The sequence below is a fragment of the Ostrinia furnacalis genome, unplaced genomic scaffold (assembly GCF_004193835.3).
Source record: "Ostrinia furnacalis isolate ACB-3 unplaced genomic scaffold, ASM419383v2 OfSCF1006, whole genome shotgun sequence".
Classification (NCBI taxonomy): Eukaryota; Metazoa; Arthropoda; class Insecta; order Lepidoptera; family Crambidae; genus Ostrinia; species Ostrinia furnacalis.
Window position 1 is genome coordinate 439,092 of NW_021131245.1, and position 23,568 is coordinate 462,659.

At 37.1% G+C, this 23,568-nt stretch overlaps 3 protein-coding genes across 4 annotated transcripts in view; 2 read left to right on the forward strand and 1 right to left on the reverse strand.

Moving 5' to 3' along the window:
• Positions 1-2,651: 2,651 nt before the first annotated feature.
• On the forward strand, positions 2,652-8,858 carry aspr (asperous). 2 transcript variants are annotated; one of them, XM_028301876.1, is made up of 11 exons: positions 2,652-2,837; positions 3,885-3,951; positions 5,872-6,087; positions 6,461-6,552; positions 6,674-6,755; positions 6,841-6,932; positions 7,043-7,207; positions 7,319-7,541; positions 7,807-7,940; positions 8,051-8,198; positions 8,387-8,858. In XM_028301876.1, exons 2-11 carry the CDS (start codon positions 3,885-3,887, stop codon positions 8,557-8,559), a joined length of 1,392 nt encoding a protein of 463 aa, XP_028157677.1. In that variant the 5' UTR covers positions 2,652-2,837; the 3' UTR covers positions 8,560-8,858. The 2 variants fall into 2 exon arrangements, with proteins under 2 accessions (XP_028157677.1, XP_028157678.1); XM_028301877.1 differs by lacking the exon at positions 2,652-2,837 and adding an exon at positions 2,863-2,946.
• An 803-nt stretch (positions 8,859-9,661) lies between these two features.
• Positions 9,662-12,310, forward strand: Exo84 (exocyst complex component Exo84). Its single transcript, XM_028301870.1, has one exon. The coding sequence runs from the start codon at positions 9,787-9,789 to the stop codon at positions 11,836-11,838; it is 2,052 nt and encodes a 683-aa protein (XP_028157671.1). The 5' UTR covers positions 9,662-9,786; the 3' UTR covers positions 11,839-12,310.
• Positions 12,161-23,568, reverse strand: part of car (vacuolar protein sorting-associated protein 33A) — a 74,712-nt gene continuing 63,304 nt past the window's right edge. Inside the window, exons 2-5 of the mRNA XM_028301885.1 lie at positions 15,725-15,850; positions 15,288-15,473; positions 14,563-14,686; positions 12,161-12,536 (exon numbers count right to left, since the gene is read on the reverse strand). Coding sequence (XP_028157686.1) covers positions 12,259-12,536; positions 14,563-14,686; positions 15,288-15,473; positions 15,725-15,850 — 714 coding nt within the window. The 3' untranslated portion in view covers positions 12,161-12,258. The remainder of the gene's footprint in view (positions 12,537-14,562; positions 14,687-15,287; positions 15,474-15,724; positions 15,851-23,568) is intronic.

Sequence of the window (23,568 nt, forward strand, 5' to 3'; positions counted from 1 at the left end):
TATGTAGATACTATACTAAGATAAAATTACTAATCTATTCCTACTAGTATTTCCAACGCCCATAGGTATACCCTTAGATTAATCTAAGGGTATACCCAGATGCTAATTTGGAAGGTTTTATTACTGCAACGGGCAACGATTTTACCCCATTTCCAAATTGCCCCAATCTTTCAGTCAATCAATTTTATCTACTGTTTAATTCTTTTTCTTCTTATTCTTTCGCTTTTAGCAGAGCGGTCATGGTTACATTGAGGCGTGAGACCGTTTAATTCAACTCATCTCTACCTTAGCACTACCCTCGCTAACAGTTCCTCAATAGGTAACTTGTTCTGTGGCTATGTGCTCAAGGATAACTAATCTAAAGGGTCAAGTACTCTGCGATGTACTGTGTTTACCATCGATGTGCCACCACACCTCAGCTCAACTAATAAGTTTTAAACTATTCAAAATTAGGGTCCCTAATATGGCTACTGCTCCTTGGTGACAAAACATAAAAATGCAAATTAACATGTGGGCTGACCGAGCCTATTGTTGATGAAGAGTTATGTTTTTGTCCAAAATGGAAATTGCAAACGATTAGAATATCATTTTCATCTTTCAAAAAACATTTGAAGGGCAAAGTTGACCTTGGGATTAATGTTACTTGCTCGTGCTCCTCAATAAAATTATCATCAATATTACGGCTTGTGATCTTTGGATCCTAGAAACTGGTATCACAGAAACTAAAGGGTTTCGCCGCATGAAAGCAGCGCTTCTCAAACTTTTCGTCAACCCCCGATTATTTTTTTCCACTATTATCTGTTGTCTCATCTATACTAATTAAACTGTAGAAAGAGGGTCAGATTTTCAACGCGTTTTTATAATGCATTGAATACTACCTCAATAAAAAAGTTAAAAAGAAGACGAATATAATGTAGTTATCAATCACTGACGGCCCGATGGTATTGTGGTGCGTTTACCGTTTAATATTACAAGTAAAAGGTCCCAAGTTAGATTCCTTAGAAAGTAAACTATTTTAAATTGGTTCCGTGTATGTGCGCAGGGCTGTGATACACGCCTCCAGCTGAAATGTTCTATTCGTTACACGGAAGTACCTACCTAATTCGTTACATTCTAGACCTTGTTATTGTTGCATAAAGTTGGGTAAGTTTTTTTATCGAAGCTCTTGGCTATTATCTCACCTGATGGTAAATGATAATCAGGCCAAAGGTGGAAGCGAGCTTCACCCGGAATCCTCAACCATAGAGGAACAGAACTGGCTATCTTACCTACCTCTAACTTCCGGAACACAACAATGCTGTTAACCACAGATATCTGTGCTGTTAACATTGTTGTTATGGCGAGGCGACAGACTTAGGTAAGATGGTGGTAGCTAGCCAGGTGGAATTAGAACAAACCCTACCACCAACCAAACCGAACCGAAAAATCTGCCCCCACTGGGAATCAAACCCGGGACATCTGCGTCTGAAGTAGGTGGGCTTACCACTAGACCACAGAGGCGATTGGTAGAAGTTAGTACCAACTACAAAATATTGCCTTAACTTTTATCTGACACTTACGTAAGTAATAACGTGGGCTGTAAATGAGTCAGTAAGTAGGTTTACAAAAAAGAAAAATAGATCAGATCTGATTCGCTGATCTCCAAAAATGTATGCTAAAATTGGTATTTCAATTCATTAATGAGCTTGTTTTTGTGCCGCATCTTCTTTGGATGTTTAAATCGAGCCGTGATACCAGGAATAAATATTTTTTATGGCAATCTATTGATACAAATGCTCAAGATAAAGAAAAATGTTTTACGCCCGTATTCACAAACGATGTTTACATAAGTGAAGCAGCAAACTAACGCACGGCGTTGAATAGATCGCTGTGATTAGTTCGTGAGTCACCCTGTGCGTCCACGCGCACTGTGAGACCTCTTAGTAATGTTTATGAATACCCGTTTAGGCCGAAAATGTAAGACAGCTTCACTCGCAATCCTTGGAGTTCTTAGCTTGTGGAGTAACTAGAGTTAGTCAACCTTACTTATCATAATTCATTTATATCACGAATGAATTATGATCTAATAATATAACTACTTATTCTTTATTTTCATTATGATATTAATTTAAAAGCGCAAAACCGAAGCAGGCAAATGCCATAAAAGGCCAGTGTAGGTTACATTCATTCGATTGATTTGCGTGAGTCATTGATATTGATAATAAACTTACTTTTACATAGTGGACAATGATTAATCATGATAACCTTACCTTAGATTCAACTCTATGACTCTACGACCACTAAGTATACCACTTATCTTAGGGTATCCACTAATCCATCAGATCCTAGCATACTTGACGCTGAGCATACTCATTGATAAACAATACAGAAATCCATGTATAATACTATAGATTTTCCTGTTATCCTACAGTGAATGGACCATTTTGTCAAATAAGCCATGTAAAATTCGAAGAAAACGTCCAATTCCGGTTAGTAGGTAGATATACATAATAAACACCGAATTAGAGAAATGACGTAATTTTCGTAGTTGTTAACCTGTCGCGAGTAACTCGCCTACGTAGCGCAGTTATCCAAATAAGGCGGGATAGCAATTAAAAGCTATCAATGGCGGGAATTAATCGGCTACAATAATGTTTTTATTTATTTTATTGTATGACTAATATGAAAATGGCCAATGTGATCTTTTTGAAGAAGATGTCGAATATTGGAGTTCTTAAAAAACTGCGGAAGAAAAAATAGTGCAAAAGCACCCAGTGAGCGTAGGCGCTACGGGCAGTATAAGGACGCTGTACAGTCTTCAGAATTGTTTTCCTCATCGTACTTAACGACGAACAGACGTAAGTGTCTCCCCAGTGTTGTGATTTTTTTAAAAGTTGAATTAAAAATTGAGTTTGAGTGGTTTAAACGAGTGCAGTGAGGTTTGTCTGGCGTTAAAACTACAATATTGTAAGAGTTGTGTCTACTTTTGTTTTGTACTTATTATCTCAATTGAACTTATTTCGGCGGCTTTTCAAAAAACCAGAAAAGTTATTCAGAGAAAATACCTACTTCAAATGTTTAAAGCAACGATAATAATATTATCTTTTCTTCCTATTCTTCCCACATAATCATTATTTCTTTAACCATTTTCATCTCTTGGTAACGTAAGTTCTTAATAAAGTAGCTGTCTAATGTACCTGCCTATAGCATAGAGTACTTACCTACCTAGGTAGGTACTATATGAGTAGATACCTACCTACTTATAGTTCTCAGTTAATTCATCACTTACGCATTCACAGTAGGTAAGCTACAGGTACAACGTTCAAATTAAATACGATGTTATACCTTACCTGGCATAGGCACAGTTAAGTACGTTAGCAGCATTCATTTAAGTCAAGACCTATAAATAGGTACCTGCATGAATCATTGAGGTTGTATTGTATTATTGAATTTTGTTATTTAACCTCTGTTTTAAAGCTAAATCAATAGTGTATTGTTTCCATTGAAGTTACTATTTACTTACTTATTATGTTTATTTTAAAGCTGTGGCTCACGCAAAAAATAACTAAGTACCTAGGTATTACTATTACCTATAGCTACATCTTTGATAAGTAAATATGTACATAAAAAATCAATCATTAACGTGAGTAAAATGGTCATAGGAGCCCAAACTTTGGAAGAGCCCTTTACCCCCGTACCCTTAACTTTGAAATGACTTTTATTTATTGTATTGTTCTCTGAAAGGCAAAATCGTCTACTCAAACCACACAAACTCATGAAAAGAAAAATAATAATATTATGAATAAATTTGTATTTCATGAATTTTAATGAGTACCTAGTTACCTATGATGAACGACAGTGACATACTAGAATTAACACTAAGAATTTGTGATTGTTGATTACAGATGGGCGTGAAAATGATGTCCATAGCACCTGTGGTGCTTTTGGCTTTCTTCAGCATTGGGGCAGAAGGTAAGTACTTACCTACCACCTGTTGGAGTATTTTTGGAGGGTCCTGAGTGATCTATATTTCCTAGAATATTGGGCGTCTGCGTCTCTACTGTAATTGCATGCATCTGTCTTTCCCCTTGATTTAAAATAGGCACCAATCACCATACTTAATTATTAACATAATAATAATAATTAAGATGTCATCCAGATGAAAATGTAAATTTTTTGTAATTTTTTTGTTATGAAAAAGCTTACCTCATCTTTTGATTAATCATGTTGCGAACCATATTGGTTACTTTAGTAGGTGTTAAAGTCAATAAGCTTAAATTAATTGACGATTTGATTGCATATTTTATGATTAATGAATATCATAAAAGTTTTTGCTGGTGCTTAATGACATTATTTAATTTTATTAGGTGATCAAACTTGAGTTTGTTTATACCTACAAATCGAAATCATAGGGTCCCGTACGTAGAGGCGAAGGTCCATTTAGCGAAGTACATTTTAGCGAAAAACACTCATGGTGGAGCGAAAGGCTACTGAAGCGAAACACTCGTGGCCGAAAAAGTTATTTTGATGACCTAGAAGAGCTTCATTTTGATTTATATGAAAGCGTACCACCATGGGTGTTTTTCGCTAAAACGTACTTCGCTAAATCGACCTTCGCCACTACGTACGGGACCCGAAAACATAATATTGTGTTTAGGTACCAGTTTTATTCGTCAGTTGTTATTATAGTTATTTAGGTTTTTTGATTTTAATAAAAATACTTAGGAAAAACACTAAATGCATTCCAGATGTCGATATAAAAAGGTGTAGTACCAGACTTCTAAACTTTCTTTCCTTACAATTTCGAGTCCATAAATATCTAGTCAGATGACATAATTAAAATAGGCTTTACCTAATTCATGATAGAATTACACTTTGATTTATAGAGCTTTGGCCCATCTAGGCCTGAATAAATTTCAGCATCTGGCATCCACCCTAGAGCCAGTACCTTGAATATTTTGCGACGTTATCATATCAAGGCTCTTTGACCACGCGGAACCATCCCACGTCCTCGCAATCATGCATAATTTATTTATAACAAAACGATTACGCACAAGAAGGTTGAGTTCCGACGATTGATAGCTAGAAGGACATTAAGTTCAGCTGGATGTGGGTGTGGCTTTGTTTACAAGTTTATTGAGACTAATTATGTTCATAAACTGTGTTATTTTTAATTATAGGCCATTACTTTTTAAAGACAAATCCGGTTTGCGTAGCTATTGCTGTTTAGAGTTCACTAAAGCTTCTGAAGGACGGTGTCCAATCGTGGGCGAAGCTTTGTTTACTTAGCTTGTTACCAAGGTCTTGTTTTGGACATCACGAACCATGTTTTTATCTTGATGAAATAAAATTATGTAATTAATTGTGGGCGTGTGTGTTATCAATAACAAGTGATTGAATAAGATATCGTAGTTTTTATTATAAGATAATATTGTAATCAACCTTGTTGGAATACTTGTATGACCCACGCGATTTGCAAAATGCAAAATTAATGTCAACAAAGATGGACTGCTGGCATTTAATATTGCACAACTTAAACGCTCGTTTATGGGACCACAGTTCTGNTAGTTTAGCACGGACACTGAAGGAACTTGTTGTACCTAATCTTATGCTGTTAGTCATATATTTTAATAATTTTAATAACTTTATAAAAGAAACACTTAATAGAGATTAATAATTTTAGGAACCAACAAGAGGGAGAGAATGTTAAGATTTAATTCGTCTTTACTTTCTATCATGCCATTACGATTTTTTAGATCTGGATTACGCTTTACCTTTGACTCTACTTAGAAGACCTAATACCTAAGACTTAGACATAGACCTAGATTTAGATACCTACCTATCTAAACATGCATTTTCAGTTTAGTCAATCGTTACCTATTATTTCATCAGCCCAACGATACACCAACTACTACGCTCGAAATGCGTACTACGGACGCAACCTCTACGAACACGGCCGGTCGATCTCTGACAACACCGTGACCTGCGGACCCTACACCTGCGGTGTTGGAGCCCACTGCATCCACGGCAGCGTGAGGCCAGTCTGCGCCTGCCTGGCAGGGCACTCTGGCGATCCTCTGTCACAGTGTATCAGGATCGAGTGTGTTGGTAAGTCAAAAATGCTATAGTTAAGGTCCTATGTCCCCTAGATGGGGCAGAAGGCGTCCGCAACAGTCCTCCATCTCGTTCGGTCTTAAGTTTCGCGCTTGATCTCGCTCCAAGTCTGGCCGATCTTCTTCGCCTCGTCCGCTACGCACTTCGATATTATCTTCGAACGTATCAGTTCGCGACATCCAGTACCTATTCTAACCTTTCCCTGTGTATCCCTTCAGGTACAATAAAAGGAAATAGAATGAACTTGAGATGATGTCATTAATAAGACTGTATTAATATTGCACAACTTAATCAGTATGAAGTCATACTAGGAAGGTGTATTAAAAATTATGCACAAGAAAGTTGATCTAAAAATAATTTATTTCAGATAACAGTGAGTGCCGCAGTCACCAAACTTGCGTGAATCAGCATTGCGTCAATCCTTGCGAGGGCACCTGTGGAGTCAATGCCAACTGTGATGTGAGTCAAGCTGAATATGCATTCATTTAAACAATAACGTCTGGATTGTATGTCAACGTTGGTGATATTACCGCACGATTTATGTAGATTAAAACATTGTTAATATGTCGGCTATTCTCAGGTAAGAAACCATGTCCCGGTTTGTTCCTGTCCAGCTGGCTACACAGGCAACCCCTTCTCAGCTTGCCGTATAGCTGATCCTGGTAAGAATTTAATGCTCTAATGCTTAATCTGTTTCCATAATATTTATTACGTTAAAATATTACCTATGACGTGTTTGTTTTACAGAGGAAGCTTGTCACCCGTCTCCATGCGGACCCAACACCAAATGCCACGTTGCCAACAACCAGGCCATCTGCACATGCTTGCCAGGATACAGGGTAAAAAAATATAGCATTACTTTTGTCTACATTTACATTTTGGGTGCAAGATATAAAGGGATAAAGTTTGAAAACCACTGTTCTAATCTATTTTTTGATGATGCATCCAGGGTAGCCCACTTTCTGGTTGCCGTCACGAGTGCGAGTCTGATGGCGAATGTGGCGCCCAGCAGTCGTGCCGGGACTTCAAGTGCACCAGCCCGTGCAGTGACTGTGGAGTCAACGCTGACTGTGAGACTGTTGCTGCTCACCGCGCTGTTTGCAAATGCCCAAGGGTAAGTTCTTCGATAGTACCTACCTACCACTGCTACCACCATAATAATGACATAGTATTCTTCATACGTGCCATTAAAACTTTCTTAACCTGCTCTATTTTTCTATTTTAGGGCTACTTCGGCGACCCTTACAAAATCTGCACCCCCGAGTGCTCATCCGACGGCGAGTGTCCCAGCTACAAGCCTGCCTGCGTCTACAACGCGTGCATCAACCCTTGCACCAACGCCTGCGGTGTCAACGCCGACTGCAACCTGAGGGGACTCACTCCCGTGTGCTCTTGCCCTAAGACCATGACTGGGGATCCATTCACCTTCTGCAGGCCTTTTGAAGCCCGTAAGCTATAATATTTTGATAGTAATCCATGTATGCATGGGCAGCAGCGCTCTCTGACAAACATCAATCTTTTAAACTGCGATCTCCAACCCGCCTGCCAAGCGTGGGGATTATGGCAAAACCCTCCACTATAGTGGAGGAGGCTCATAGTCCAGTAGTGGACTGTAAAGGGCTGTTGATGATGATGATGATGAATCCATGTAACATTTCTTGTTGATATTACATAGTAGGTACGTTTAACTACTGTATATGCATTTTATCACAGGTGATCTCTGTGAGCCCAACCCTTGTGGAACTAACGCCAAATGCACACCTGGCCACGACCGTACTGGTGCTGAGCGACCGGTCTGCACTTGCCCATCGGGATACATTGGAAACGCTCTTGTAGCTTGCGATAAGGTATGCCAATGTATTTCGTACCTTATTCACTATGACATGTGATCTAGACAGATATTTGAACATCCGAAGATTATTTTGTTGTATTCTAACTACTTGTATTTGTTCATCAGGGTGAATGTGAACTGGACTCACAGTGCCCCGACCACTTGGCTTGCGTCGGCTACCAGTGCGTAGACCCATGCCTCGGCAACTCTCAATGCGGCTCGGGCGCTGTCTGCATGGCTAGACGGCATCTGGCAGTCTGCACTTGCCCTTCAGGTACATGATATTTCACAGTTACAGAGTATAGTTTAAAACAAATATCAACAAGGTCAATGGATTCCTAAGTTGACTGATGTTACCTCTAGGTCTTCCAAATTTTTTGGGGAAATTGCAGCTGCCCCAAAAGGTTTGAGAACTTATGACTCTTATGCGCAGAATATCCTAAAACAATCTTATTATTACAGGCCGCAACGGTGACGCCCTCGTGAACTGTTACGAGTCTCGCTCGGAGGCTGCGTCTACCCGCTACTACCGTTTCAAGAGGAACGGCAACTTCACTGAGCCGGAGCCCGAGACCGCTGCCTCGGAGGTGACTGAGACCGTCGTCGAAGAAAAAACCGAGGAAAAGAAAGAATAAACCCTGTGATAAGATAATCGAAGATACTCACGAACTGTCCAATCGATAAAGTGCCAAATGCGATAATTTTAAAATGTATAACTTTCAAACCCGCATTTGGACTCAGTAAACAAGTTGTATTGTTAATACGAGTAAATAAGCTTGCATGTAACTAAGTAACAATTGAAAAATACGTTTTTGTAAAATAATAAACTAAGCTGAGGTTACTTTAATATGTGAAGCCTTAAGTTAAGGCAGTAATAAGTAGGTGTAACTACTTTGTATAAAGTTGTGACTTAATAAAAAACGATTAAGCTTTATTTTGTTTATTATCATTTTTCTTTTATGTTATATTGCAATAATCTAAGTCGAAATAATTAAGCATATACCCTTTTTATTCGCCTATCTGAGTAGGTTTAGTTCTCAAACTTATCAATGACCGACTCTTATTTTGTAAAAATCAGATTTTCGAGTTGAGCTCTCTCGCGCACGTCTCGGTCAGCAGCGGTTGCCTATATTTGGGAATCGCTGATCATTAAAATATGAATTATGGCGCTATTCGGAATGATTTTTTATGTTGGTAAATACCTTTATAACTTATGTGAATTTATGACGATAATAATTACTTTAGCCAGCTTACAATATTATAGAAATTTTTAATAAGTAGTTAGTTGAAAAGGAGGTGATTCTCTCGGTAAGCTCGCCCTCAATCAAAAGGTTTAAATTAAATCCTTCGAAAGTGTGGATTAATTAATTAAGTAGGAAACCTTATCTACCTACGCCTAGTATGATGATGGGATAACTCAGCACTTTACACAGTCTAAATGTGTGTATGGTATTAATAGTTGTGATAATATGATGATAGATTGTGATGTTACAAGGAATTTGGCCATAAGGCGTCTCCACTATTAAAATCGATGTAAGCATCAAAAAGCATCAAATCATACAAAAAAATATACATAAAATAAATACAGAGAAATAACTGAGCTATTAAATGCAATTAAATGTAATTAATTTTACTGTATTGTTGAATAATCTGTAGAAAAAATATTTTTTGTGGATGAACTGAACGAAACGTTTCTTACCTAAAAACGTGCAAACTTTGGTGCAAACGAAACGTTGAAATGTTAATTTGACATTTGAGTTTGATGGGTTGATACGTCCTGTCGTTCGATTATCGAATGATGAGAGAGCTAAGGTTTTTTACTATTAATTACCCGTTAAAACTGTAAATATTTATGCGAAACAATGTCCGACGTTAACATGGAGAAGTTTGCTATGCCAGACTTTGTTCCTGACCGTTACGTGAAGGAATTAGCGAGGTCTTGTGTCGGGGGGGAGGAGCTGCAGCAACAGAAGGAGAACATACAAACTCTTTCCGAAGAAACTGCCAGTGCCCTCAAGAAAAATGTCTACGAGAACCACATGCAGTTCATCGAGACGGCCACGGAAATATCCCACCTGGAGACTGAAATGTACAAGCTGTCTCATCTCCTGAGCGAACAACGAACGGTGCTTACAACCCTGTCTCACGCGTCAATTTTAGGTAACGAAAACGCCCTGTCTCGCGAGTCTCTCGACAACCACGACGTCGAAGCCGAGAGGGCCGAGGAACAGCGCAAAAACAAGCTCAATTTGATTACAGAAAAAGTTGAAGGCTGTATGAATTTATTAGATGTTCCAGACAGAACTTTATTACACGACGGTGATTTATTAGAAATAGATGCGGAGGAGAACACTGCCTTACAAAGAATGCATGTATATTTATTCAATGACTGCCTTATGTTAACCTCGTGGATATCTAACCGTCGGGGTCCAATGAGATATAAATTCCAAATTAGTTATCCTATCAGTACTCTAGCCGTAGTGAATGTTCGTGATTTAGGAACTGTGAAGCAGGCTTTTAAAGTCCTAGCTTTTCCAGACACTAGAGTATTTCAGTGCAATAGTATTGCAGTCAAGAAAGATTGGTTGGATAAGTTTGATGTGGCCAAAAAAATGTATATTGAGAAAGAAAATTCAAAACAAAAGAAAAAGGAAGGCCAAGAGAAGCCCAGGCTTGAGTCATTGGAGTCTCCTAGTCTGTCAGTAGAGGAGCTGCCTTCACCGCAGATAACACCACTGCCAGAGTGGCTAGCAGATGTGACTGAAGAGCTAGATGTTCTGATTGTTGAAAGACACTTCCAGAAAACTTATGAACTGATGGTTTCAGCTCAGAAAGCATTTAATACAGAAGAATTCAAGACCCACCCGCAGAAAGCAGAGATAATGAAAAGAATTGATCAAAAGCAAAAGGTTCTGATAGAGATATTGCTAAAGGAACTTGACGTTACTCACAACTGGAGTCCAAGAGGAGGTCTACAGTCATCCAGACAGCCAGTCATGATACTCAACAAGTTCAACATGACTAGTCAAGCATGTGAACTGTTTCTAGCTGTCTGTAGTCACACAGTCAAAGTACATGTAAAAGGAGTCCAATTAGAAGGCTCCATCAATACTTATGTTAAGCAAGTGGGTGAAGTGTTCTTTTGCTCACTTAGTGATGCCTTAACAGAGTTTATTACTTTATTCCCTAAGAATAAAGTGAGCGCTTTCATAGTCTGGGCTAGCATGCAGCTTAGGATTTTAATGAGTCAAATAATTAAGCAAGTTTTTACGCCGCAGTGTGCTCTGGATTCAGTGCTGGAGTGTGTTGAGAGTCTTCGGGAACAGTGCACACTATTCTGTGAATTTGGGCTCGACCTGAGATTCCAAATGAATAGTTGTTTAAGAACTCCTATAATAAAAGCGTTAAAGGAATACAAAGAGAAGATTGTTGATTCTATGAAATCAAAGGTGTCTGAGGATAAATGGACCCCTGTCAATATGCATACTAAACCTGGTGTGAATAAATTCTTATCTCAGATGGAGAACTTGGGCCTTATATTAGCTAAGTTTATAATAAATGAAACATGGGTAGACTTGTCCAGTAGTACCATTTGGTTTGCGCAGTCTGTAATAACAGTTCAGAAGGTGGGCTTGAATCTTGTCACAAAAGATATGATGGATGTATTGGACGAGTGCATCCATGCTATTTTCAACTCGCGCCTTAAGCTCTCTTTAGGGAATGATTCAAGTTATGCACAGAAAAATTTCCAATTCATTTTAGATACTGTAATGCCTCTCATGTTGAGGCTATATAAAGAAGAAGTTGGTTATGATAATGAGAAGCTAGTGACTCTAGCAAAAAAATTCGGTGTGACTGTCGCACCTCCAAAGAAATCCAACATCACTAAATACACAAGTAATGAATATTTATGAGACTAGCGATACATGTTGTATGTTGGTGTACGAAATTATTTTTATTATGCTGAAGCTTTAAAATTGTAATATATAGATAGTAAGCATGCAGGATTTTTGTAAGTTTATTTAAAACTGATCAAATTAAAATTTTTATTATATGCAAGTTATCAATATGAAATTTTAATAAACCAAAATTTATGGTTCATTGTGTATTTTCTTATTACTGAATAACAACTGAAACAACTGTTTAGTGTATAAATGAAAAGCGTTTAATAAAATATAAAAAATATTATTTAATATAATATAAAAAGTTTTAATTATAATCTTATTCTTTGGTAACCTAATTAGAGACAATAATACATTACTTACAACTAAATTGCGATAATAATACAATAACACAGGAATGGCATATATGCTGAGATACAAAAAGCAATAACATTATTCTTCCATCAGAGTTTCTATGAAAGTAGTTCCGTTTATGAGTTTAGTGGTCAATATGACGAATTCTACGCAAGAATCTTCTTGCTGACTGATGGTTCTCAAGGCCGATATCTCTTGATAAGTGCAGCCTCCTATGAAGAAGACCAGTATCACCCGTGGGTTTTCCAAAGACGAGTTCTCGCTTGAGATTGAGTTCCGTCTCACCATTCGCGGTTGAAGCGTCTGGAGTTCGTCCACTGTCGCACCGGGAAGCGAACCAAGTACGTCTTGAATACCTGTGGAATTTAAATAAGTATTAACGATTAGAAATAAATGCTACTAACAATCGATCAGCATTCGAATGCCATTCATAGTCTAGTTAAAATAAAACTAGTTTTAATACTAATAGCTATGCCCGCGACTTCGTACGCGTGAAATAGTTTGAACATTTTTTCCTCTTTTCCCAATAATTAGGGGCCGTTCAAGTATTACGTAAGCAGATTTCTTACCATTTTTTACCCCCCCGCCCCCCTTGTCATCAAAAGTAAGCAAAGCACTTACCCCCTCCCCCTATGCTTACGTAAACATTTTTAGTTATAAATGTTTTTTATATTGTCATTTTTAAAATAGGAAAATTCATGAAAATATTAGGTTTAACTGATACACATAGAATAAGGGACAAAAATATAATCAGAAATAAAGAACATAACAAACATAATTGCATCAACATAAACACAAATGATAACTTTCAATGCTTCAATACGTTTAGTATCTGACTACGACTCTCAAATTTCAATGGGCAGTGTCGGCGCGAGAGTTAATTATTAGACAAGTGAATAGCGCACGGTAATTTCCCTAATGTGCGGTAATTCCCCTAATCAGTTCTCAAAGCGAGTGCCTACGCATATGTATTATTTGCGGGAACGCCGAAAAAACGTAAATAACTAACGATGACGTAATCATCATCTAGACCCCCCTACCCCCATGTCATCCAAAATAAGCAAAACAGAGACCCCCCACCCCCCCTTGGTGCTTACGTAATACTTGAACGGCCCCTAATAAGATGAGGTCTAAGACTTCTGGGACTTCTGGGAGCGGAGTAAATGATTGCTATTCTATTTTAAATAGCATCTATTGGTGGAATCTCTTCAGTTTCCTTCATCGAGCTGAAGGATGTGCCATTTTTGAGGCATATTGTCCTATAATAATAAAAATTATATTCTTGTTACAGTTTATTTGCTTTTACTGTCTGAGTGGCATGACTAGCAGTGCTAAAGAGCATAAATAGAGCCTTAGATAAGTAGTCCCCTCACGGAGAAAAGTAACTCCAAACCATACAAAAAACACCAGAGAGAAGGCCTTTCCAAATTACATCTGTCACGTTATGCCACTTGTTTCGCATTAATTGCAGTATTAAGTAATTAAAGCATGTTTTAGGAATTGCAATAAAAGTTTAGGTTGTTAGGTTTATTCCTCAAATAAGAATTCAAAAACTTGCTTAAAGGTTTCGGTGTAGTCGTTTTTTTAATATTTTATAACAAAAGTGGGTATTGGTTTTTTTTGTGAAACATAATATTTGAATGCATAGTAAATAACTATATGATTGAATTAAAATAATACTAATAAGATTCTAATTTGAANGAAACAGAGACCCCCCACCCCCCCTTGGTGCTTACGTAATACTTGAACGGCCCCTTATATCATTGATGCTTTGCATTTATTTTGTAGTTTTAGCGTATTGTATATTATTATAAATTTTAATGTAAAAAAAAACCTTCCTCGATAAATGCGCTATTCCACACAAAAATATTTTTTCAAATTGGACCAATAGTTTTTAGATTAGCATGTTCAACCAAACTACTCTTCAGCTTGTTAATATTAGTAAATCTAGATTTAGATACAGGTATATTAAACATGCCAGATGTGAAACTGTATTTAGCGGTTTGCAATAAAATATCTAAATTGTAACATCAATATAGTTGTGAGAGTGTTTGTTTATACTAATTGCTATCTATTTTTGCCCTACCATCGCATAATTGGTGTAGCGTGCGTGACACAGTTTTATGTTCATATTTAATGCATTTGATAATGCCTGTTAACAGTTGATGTGTCATTATGAGTTATTATACTGATAAGCTCCGCGCTGTTTAAATTTTGTTTCCTCTTTATCAAGGTCATGTTTAAACATGGCATTGTTTTTATTTATTGAGTAATTTTAGAGAAAGAGTATTTTAAATTGTAGCGAAGCGATCACGATCTCTAATGGTAATGACTGAGGGATGCATAGACTCCGTTAGATATTGAATAAATAATGTTACTTACCAGACCACCCTTTGTTTTTGGCGATGTGCTCGCTAAGTCTCACTGTCAAAGGCGTGAATTTGCTTGACAAGTAGCTCTTCTCTTTAGGGTCTAGTTCTGAATCGTCCATGGTCAAATGTAAAGCCTGAAAAATAAAAGCAATTTATACAGAATGTAAAAACATCAAATAGGCAGTACATGTGATTATTTAGTAAAATTGCTACAAATAGAAAGTTCGTTAAAATACATAAAAAGCAGATATAAGCATTTTACTAACCATACACCTCATATTCATGCTTGAACTAAATAATAAGAATAGTTTAGAAGTAACGACCGTGTACTTATTTTTGATGGCGTGAAGCCCGATAAAGTCTTATTGTGACGGACCAAAAATCGCGCGCGCAATAGTTAGAAGTAGTAGGCATATAACTAATATAGAACAAGACAGGTATTTGACCCCAATCACAACTGATGTCAAGTGAGATGTAATCTATAATAAGAGTAAGTACATCTGCCTAGTGATTGTACTACTTAGGCCCGAATCATGAATGATCGAATAACGATTGACCGAAATAATTTTATAAAAGTAAATTCGGGCAGCCGTTATTCGAGGGTTACGTATCTTCGGTGAAAAATTATTCGGGATAAAATTATTTCGGTCAATCGTTATTCGATCATTCACGATTCGGGCATAAGTTGTACAATCCAGCCTAGTAAATCTATAATGGGCATAATCCATTTATTACCTTCCTAAGAACAGTGTACTGCCTCGTCCCAGTCTGTACTTTGAGCAGTCCACACTTCTCTAAGTTGCATAGCGTGAGCCAGGTCTTGAGTCCGTACACCTGGACTAACTCTCGTTTGTAGTACTCCAACACTTTCGGCTTCAGGCCCGACCCAGTCGCGCATTGGAGGCAGATCAGGCGAAGAACCTGGTAATATGACTCAGAATTATCCCGGGTTAACTTACCTATGGAAAAGGTTTTTCGGTGACTACTATTGGCTCTAATCTGAATAAATAGTTATACCGACGACATCATAAAGGTAGCAGGAAGGCGCTAGAGGCAGGCTGTTACCAACCGGGCAACATTGAAAGCATTGGGGGAGGCCTATGTACAGCAGTGGACATCCTATGGCTGAGATGATGATGATGAGGTAAAATAGATCATTGTATTTTTGGTACCTTAGTCAATGGCTCTTTCTTGGCGATGAGGTCTTCAATAAATGGACACACTTTTTCATTGTCGATGCAATTTACGAAGTCCTCTTCGCATTGGATGGTGTCGTGGAAGTCGAAATCGTCGGTCGTCTGAAAAGAAAATAATTTTGACGTGAAACTATAATAAATAACTTTTGGTTTCATCCAGATTCAGGATCACTGTAAGTACTTTGTGGTACTTATACAGGGTGTCCCGTAATGTAACGTCAAGCCGGAACTGGGTGTTGAGGCAAGTTATGTTGGTTATCAGAAAAATATAAAAAAAAATCTATGTGGCATATTTTCAAAATAATGGGCATTTAAAAAAAATCAAAAATTTCTACTCCAGGTGACGGTCTTTTTACTCGTGTTGCCACAAATCTTCACTTTTTCCAATTTTTTGTTTTGTTATGTAACCCTGAATAATGCTTCTCTAAATAGTTATCAAAATTACAAAACCAGCTGCTCCAGCTTGGATGAAAAAAATACATTATTCCCAAAAAAATTTTCAAAATAAAAATTTTGCCTAGTTTAAACTGACTGTACTGAAAAAAAAAATGTACTACGCGAATGTGGCAAGTGACGTCATAATTTGGCGCATTTAGTAAGGATTCCAAAATGGTATAACACTTGGTAAATTCTTGCTGTAATTGTCGACAATTTTTGGTTTTTTGGAAATAATCCCGTTTTTAACTTTATCTACCTTGGTTAAAAATTATTATTCTAGTGCCCAAAATTCAAGTTTCAGGCTTAAATGAGTTGGAGAAGCCATTTTAAAAGGTATGAGCGGGACGGAGAGGGCCATCTTACCAAGCAGGGATGTTATGGATATCCGTAACCGTAACCGAAACTATCGGATATCCGAAATAAAAAAATATCCATAACCGTAACCGAAACTGATTCAAAAGTTACGGATAGTTTCGGATAAAGGCGGAGTCTAAGGGTACAATTATTCCCCTTTTGTACCCTTTGCACCACCGGCCTGCACCACTGGTGGTGCAAAGGGTATTTTTTAATCCCTTTTACACCACCAATAGTGCCGCCCTACCATTAACTGTAAAACGATTATCTATAATCATATAATATTAATATTATAAAGAGGAAAGATTTCATTGTTTGTTTGTACTGAATAGGCTCCGAAACTACTGGACAGATTTGACAACATAACATAAAAATTAATAACAACCATTCATACCTACATACATTGAATAATTCCTAAAGTACCAGGGCAACATAATCATAAAGGAGCTATATCAAATTCTTCTTGGTTGACCCGAGAAATAAACATGTATCATAAAATAGCTCCTTTTTGGTTATGTTGCCCTGGTACTTTATTCGTTGTATGTAGGATGTAGGCCCGGGGTATCGTGGGTCTGAAGTGAAATGTTTATAGGCACTTCTTACACACACACAAATTACACCTTTTAGGTAGGTGATGATTTATTTCGTTTCAGCCAAATGACGTCCACNATTTGCTGTCGAGGTATTTTAATCTGTGTCAACCTTTATAAAAGACGCACGGCCGCTCTTAAATCCATTTATTTTTCAATACACTGACATTTGATTTTGGTAACCAAAAGCGGGGAATTACTGTCACTGAAAAAGTGGTGACTGGAAAAATTTGTCAAAAGTGATATTGACCAAAGGCATAAGTTAAAATCACTTTTGACTGATTTTTGCAGTCAAAAGTGGTTTTGACCGATTATGAGTGTTGACTTTGAGGTATTAATCTTAAAATACTTTTCTGTTTAATCTTCCGAATCTGCGGAAGGAAAAAGTTAAGTATTACTCCGCTGCGCTTGTCTGAAACAGTCCCAAGAAACACTTCGGTCATTGTAGTAGGGAATTTAGTGCAAGAACCCCTCCACTTTGGTATAGAAGGTTCTTTTTTGCACCAGTTGTTCTTTGGGTGCTCCTGAGTAGATTTCCGTCGGTAGACATCGGGAGCCCTCCCTGTGGTAGCAGGGGGAGGGGGGGCAAGTTTCCTTCTGCCGCGCTTCACTTTAAGGCCCATATCTTCAAAACTATGGGTATTAGGGCAAGTGTGGTGTCATTTTCGGATAATTAAAGGATGGCGAATCCATTTCTAGAACAAACTTTTGGCCTTTTCATACAAAAAAATTGAAATATGGAGTAAAATTCACAAAAACCAAAAAGTATTTTTTAAATAAACGTCGTTTACTTTTAAACCACTGGAGATAATCTAATAAAAAAAATATGTCCTGAAAGCTACATTTATCAGAATTATAAATATATACCATTGTATGATACTTTTTTTGAGAAAAGTAGGTGAAAAAAAATTTTTCTTCAGGACACAGCGGGCGAATTTTAATGTGCGTCGGAAAAAAATATTGATTTTATCCATGAATTCATACTATTTGGTTCATAAGCAAGTAAAGATTATTATTTTAGAATTTATTTAGAGTTCCTGGCACATCATGCTACCATGTTTTGTATTTTTTCTTCAATTAATTTTGAACTCTATGTGTAAGACATAAGGTTGAAAATAGTTTAATTACATGGTATTAATGAAAAATTGAAAATATCAAAGAAGAAAGCACTAAATAAAGAACTTGAATTTGTCTAAACGTCTTATGATGATTATTATTATTTTAATTATCATTTTTATTTCTACATACTATTGTACCAGTGATAACGGAAAGGTAAGTGTGAGGAAAGTGAGGATTGATATTATCTATGATTATGATGAGATTATGATGAGATTATTTTTAACACAATTAGGCTACGGCTGTGACCATTATAGTTGTTTTTTCAGACAGCACCAGCTTCTGCACTACTTCTGGCACTTACGTCTCACCATTTCCAGGAAAGCTTCGGCAGCTACGGGCAAATCTATCCATGTAGGCTCCATGTTGCTATCGACTCTTGTCCACACCCAACCAGTCGGATAAAGGGAAGACTGAGTCGGTAGTTTGCAATACGCGAACCCCTTGATATACTGCCAGTAGCCAATGCTGATACAAAGCTGTCTGTAGTCCACAGCGACCCATTAGGATCTTTATTCTCCCTTTTTTATTCCCTATCATCCAAAAAAATCCTATCCATTAGTTAAGTGAATTAAGCGTCTGAGTGAAATCCACCTAATAGTCTTCTGATGCCGGATATGCTGACCCAAGCAGACCCATCCTTACAGTATTAAGAGTTTCATGGACTCCACATTGTATTCCACATGCTCAAGAGCTTCTAGTGTTATTTTTAGGCCCATTTATGGGACATGTGATTCGTTCCATAATGCCCAGTTTGCGTACCTGTAATTGCTTGGGCATACCTTTGAAAAGTTTTCTTTATGACCCTCTATTTCCCTTTAGGAATGATTTGGAGAGGCTTATATCGTTGGAGCTTTCCCATTCAGCCCTGTTATTCTTGGATATGGCCATATTATGGCCATGAGGTACCTAAGCTTTTAGATAAAGGTACTATTAATTCTGACCCTTGTCTCGCTAGACTGTCGGCTCTCTCATTGCATTCGATCCGTGTATTAGGGACACTTTGTCATGCCTTCAGAGTTTGTTCATCTTTAAGATTGCATCTGGAATACCTAATTCTAGACTTAACCTTCACTGAGGCGATGGCTTTGTTTGAGTGCTGCCTGGCTGTGGCTAAGGATGTAAATATTGCGTTTCTTACATCCCTGTTTTTAGTGCACACAATTATAGCGTAAAATTCAGCTTGAAATACTGTAGCAACCTCCTTAAACGTTCACTGTGTTTATTATACATGCTTGACTATGAACGAGTGCTGTAAGTGCCCACACCAACCTAGGCAGTTTTGTATCAGTATATCAAGGGCAGTAATTATGTCCTTATGATTTTTTCAAATTATTTAAAATTTAGTTGGTTCAAGGGGTTCGCGTATAGGGTCAGTTGCAAGCAACCGATTCAGTCTTCCCTTTACCCGACTGGTTGGGGGTGGACCAGAATCGATAGCAACTTGGAGCCTACATGGACCAATTGCCCGTAGCTGCCGAAGCTTGCCTGGAAAGAAGTAGTGCAGAAGAAGCTGGTGCTGTCTGAAAAAACAACTATAATGGTCACAGCCGTAGCCTTTGTGCTAAAAACAATCTCCCGTACTATGATAATATCAATCCTCTCTTTCCTCACACTTACCTTTCCGTTATCACTGGTACAATAGTATGTAGAAATAAAAATGTTAATTAAAACAATAATAATAATCATTAGACGTTTAGACAAATTCAAGTTCTTTATTTAGTGCTTTCTTCTTATGATATTTTCAATAATACAATATATTTAAACTATTTTCAACCTAATGTCTTACACGTAGAGTTCAAAATTAATTGAAGAAAATATTCAAATCATGGTAGCATGATGTGCCGGGAACTCTAAATAAATTCTAAAATAATAATCTTTACTTGCTTATGAACCAAATAGTCATATGAATTCATGAATAAAATCAATATTTTTTTCCGACGCGCATTAAAATTCTCCCGCTGTGTCCTGAAGAAAAATTGTTTTTCATCTACTTTTTTCAAAAAAAGTATCATACAATGTTATATATTTATAATCCTGATAAATGTAGCTTTCAGGACATATTTTTTTTATTAGATTATCTCCAGTGGTTTAAAAGTAAACGACGTTTATTTAAAAAAATACTTTTTGGTTTTTGTGAATTTTACTCCATATTTCAATTTTTTTGTATGAAAAGGCCAAAAGTTTGTTCTAGAAATGAATTCGCCATCTTTTAATTATCCGAAAATGACACCACACTTGCCCTAATACCCATAGTTTTGAAGATATGGGCCTTAAAGTGAAGCGCGGCAGAAGGAAACTTGCCCCCCCTCCCCCTAAAATAAAATTTCCAATATTACAGACCTTCTAGAGCAGATGCCGCGAAAACTATACAATTTATAGAAAAACTTGTCGATCTCACCTGTAGCAAATTGAATATGCTTTTTTTGGTTCAAAGTAGTCATGTCACTAGGACGCATAGTTTCCGAGGATTAAGCGAAAAACCGAAAAGTGGCACCTTTAAACCCCCCTCTCCCCGCCGGCTCAAGGGCTAAGGGCGGGGACTTTTGCTATGTTCACCTCCTAACTAGTCTAAATAAAGTCCTGAAGTCAGAAATTGTGTTCTACAGTTTTCCATCTATAATGCTTTATTGACTGGACTATGTGCCTTCTGTATCTATTTCAATTTGTTACTTATTCTTACGATTTTTTTATTCATCCATCTGTCTTAAAAACAAAATTAATCACACAAAAGTATGTTTCTTCTGCTTTGCCTGGCCCATTCCCATTTTATTTGGGGTCGGCCCTCCGTACTTATCATGAGTTTCCAGTCCAGGGTCGTCTCACTGCTGACCTGGGCCTCATCGAGGTTTAGTTTCGATGTCTAGCACTTTTCTAGTCATATGCATGCCAAGCAAAGATTGTTTGCTAAGTTTTAAAGCTTCCATGAAGGAATCGCTTATTCAAAAACAATTAATTTTGAACGAAGTCGCATATAAGTAATCATTCTTCCTTTGTTTTTGATTTTGTTTTAACGAGCTGACGGTGTGGGAGAGGCTTAGTGACTGGTGATGAAAAATGTGTGGTTTTTTATTTTAATTTTGTTTCTCCTTTTTATATCACTGCACCTACCTATGTACGCTGTATTACTGTGCAGGAGACTGGCACCGGCTGAAAACCAGCGCTGCATGGACCTAGTGCCGTACAGCTTACGCTGAGCCGGATGCCCTTGTCACCTTTCTTTTTAATAGTTAAGCTGTGTTAAAGTTGTATTTTTTTTTGTTATGGTGACAATAAAGGTTTATTTATTTATTTATTTATTTATATGGTTATCTGGTACAAAAGTATGTTTACATTAGATTTACCTGGTTTTATTTTTTTATAAAAAATAATGATTTATTAAGTATAATGTAACGGCAATTAGCCGCTTCTGGACACTTTTCAGTCTGTTGTTTTTTTTACACTACGAGGTTAGTAAAAGTTGTTACCAGCTTTTTACTGAAAATAGTATGATAGTAGTTATCATATGTCTAGTGTTGCATATTTTCAAGATACCAGTCTACTTGGGAAAACTACGTAAACTAGCGTGATTATGTGCCTTCAGTGTTTACCTCAGCCAGCCTCGGCTGTCTTCGCCTAATATATTCTCTGTCCATCCCGTCCAGTCTGCAGGCACGGCGGCATTCTGCTCACGTCCGCTTTTTTAACGGGAACAGAATTCTCCCGGCTGAAATTACAGTCTTTTTGGTGACGCCCGAGCTTTTCTGATTTACCTATTCTGTTTTGAATTGTAGTTTTTTCGGTATATTTTTTGTAGGGACGGACGCGGAATATTTAATTTTGTAACTGTAGACTAACTGCAGTACAAAGAGCGAGTTAGTTTTGTGAGAACTCTCAACTTGGTAATTCAATTCAAAGTGCAAACTCAAGCTTAGCTTAGGCGCAAACCACCGATTTTTATTTGGCTGATTGTTGGATCGGTACGGAGATGTATGAAAGTGCGCACATTAGGTACACCGATTTGGTATCGGCCGATTCTTCATACAAATTTAAAATTGACTTGTCAAAATATTGGTTTCTAAGTTTGACTTGAGATTGAGTTTTTAGCTTCGAGACTTTAGAGGCTGTAAAAAATACTGGCAATAACTGATACATTACACCTTTTTTCCAAGTACATTATATTTTTACTGTTTTACAGAGAAAGTGTTTACGTGAGCGGTGTGAACAAGATATGACGGAGTTGTTTATTGATCGCAGTTTTAAATTCGATTTTAAACCCACTCCGTCTGTGAGTACACACAAACATATCGTAAAGTTTTAGTCGTAAAGACATACTTACACCTTTGTGCCCTCTGTTTCTCAACCTTTAATTTCTTCATTTATTTTGTGAGCTATAAGGGCCCTTGCCCACTGCGACTTTTTACGTTTTACGATTTTTTACGTACTTTTTGCGTTTACGAAACGCGCGACTGCAAAGCGCGTTAGCATTTGCAACGCACCCATTTCGTTAATACCATTAAATATTATTCAAAGTGTTTCTAATATATACAGGGTGAAATTTTGTAATGCCACCTGGAGGGAAAGTACTCTTAATACTGTAGATAGAAAATTTTACTGAAAGAAAACATTCCTTTATTTTTGAAAAGAAAGAGAACTGCATTCAAAGATTCACCACCAAACGATACAATTTTCTGTAAATAATTAAAATCATTTTAGATTTCATGGTTTTCCTTTCATTTGATTTATCAAGTTTGTTAGAGAGATTTCATCCTTATACTTAACCCTAACGATCGATGCAATAAAAATACAGGTGTAATTTTTAACAAATTTTAGTTAGTTCGATTTCCGGGTGTGGCAAGCAAATTTTTAGAAATCTTGGAATGCAGTTCTATTTATTTTTCTAATTAAAGGAATGTTTCCTTTGAGTAAAATTTTCTATCTACCGTATTAGGAATACTTTCACTCCAGGTGGCATTATAAAATTCCACCCTGTATATTAAAACACAAAAGTAACATCATAATGACGAGTACCTACTTACAAATGTCGCTTTTAATAACATTTGGATAGTGATTTTCATTTAAAAGAAGCCATTTTCCCCATTTCCGTAGTAAATCATGTTCAGGCATGTTCAGGCATTATGGCAACCCTATAATAGATTTTAAAATGTAAAGGATCCCATATTTTATATCCGTTATTAGTATAACCCACTAAAAGCCCTTTACTGCTTCTTGAGTCAAGTTTATTTAACTGAAAATTATTTTTAAAGTATGTTAATGATCCGAAAATATTTAAGTGTTCAAAAAGCTGATATTATAATTAGTAATTGTCGTAGGTAGGGTAGA

Excerpts from the sequence above, each read along its gene's own strand:
- aspr (XM_028301876.1), top strand. The coding sequence starts at position 3,885 with ATGGGCGTGAAAATGATGTCCATAGCACCTGTGGTGCTTTTGGCTTTC. Across the intron at positions 6,756-6,840 it reads TTGCCGTATAGCTGATCCTG|AGGAAGCTTGTCACCCGTCT; the intron begins GTAAGAATTTAA and ends TTTGTTTTACAG. Across the intron at positions 7,542-7,806 it reads CTGCAGGCCTTTTGAAGCCC|GTGATCTCTGTGAGCCCAAC; the intron begins GTAAGCTATAAT and ends ATTTTATCACAG.
- Exo84 (XM_028301870.1), top strand. The coding sequence starts at position 9,787 with ATGTCCGACGTTAACATGGAGAAGTTTGCTATGCCAGACTTTGTTCCT.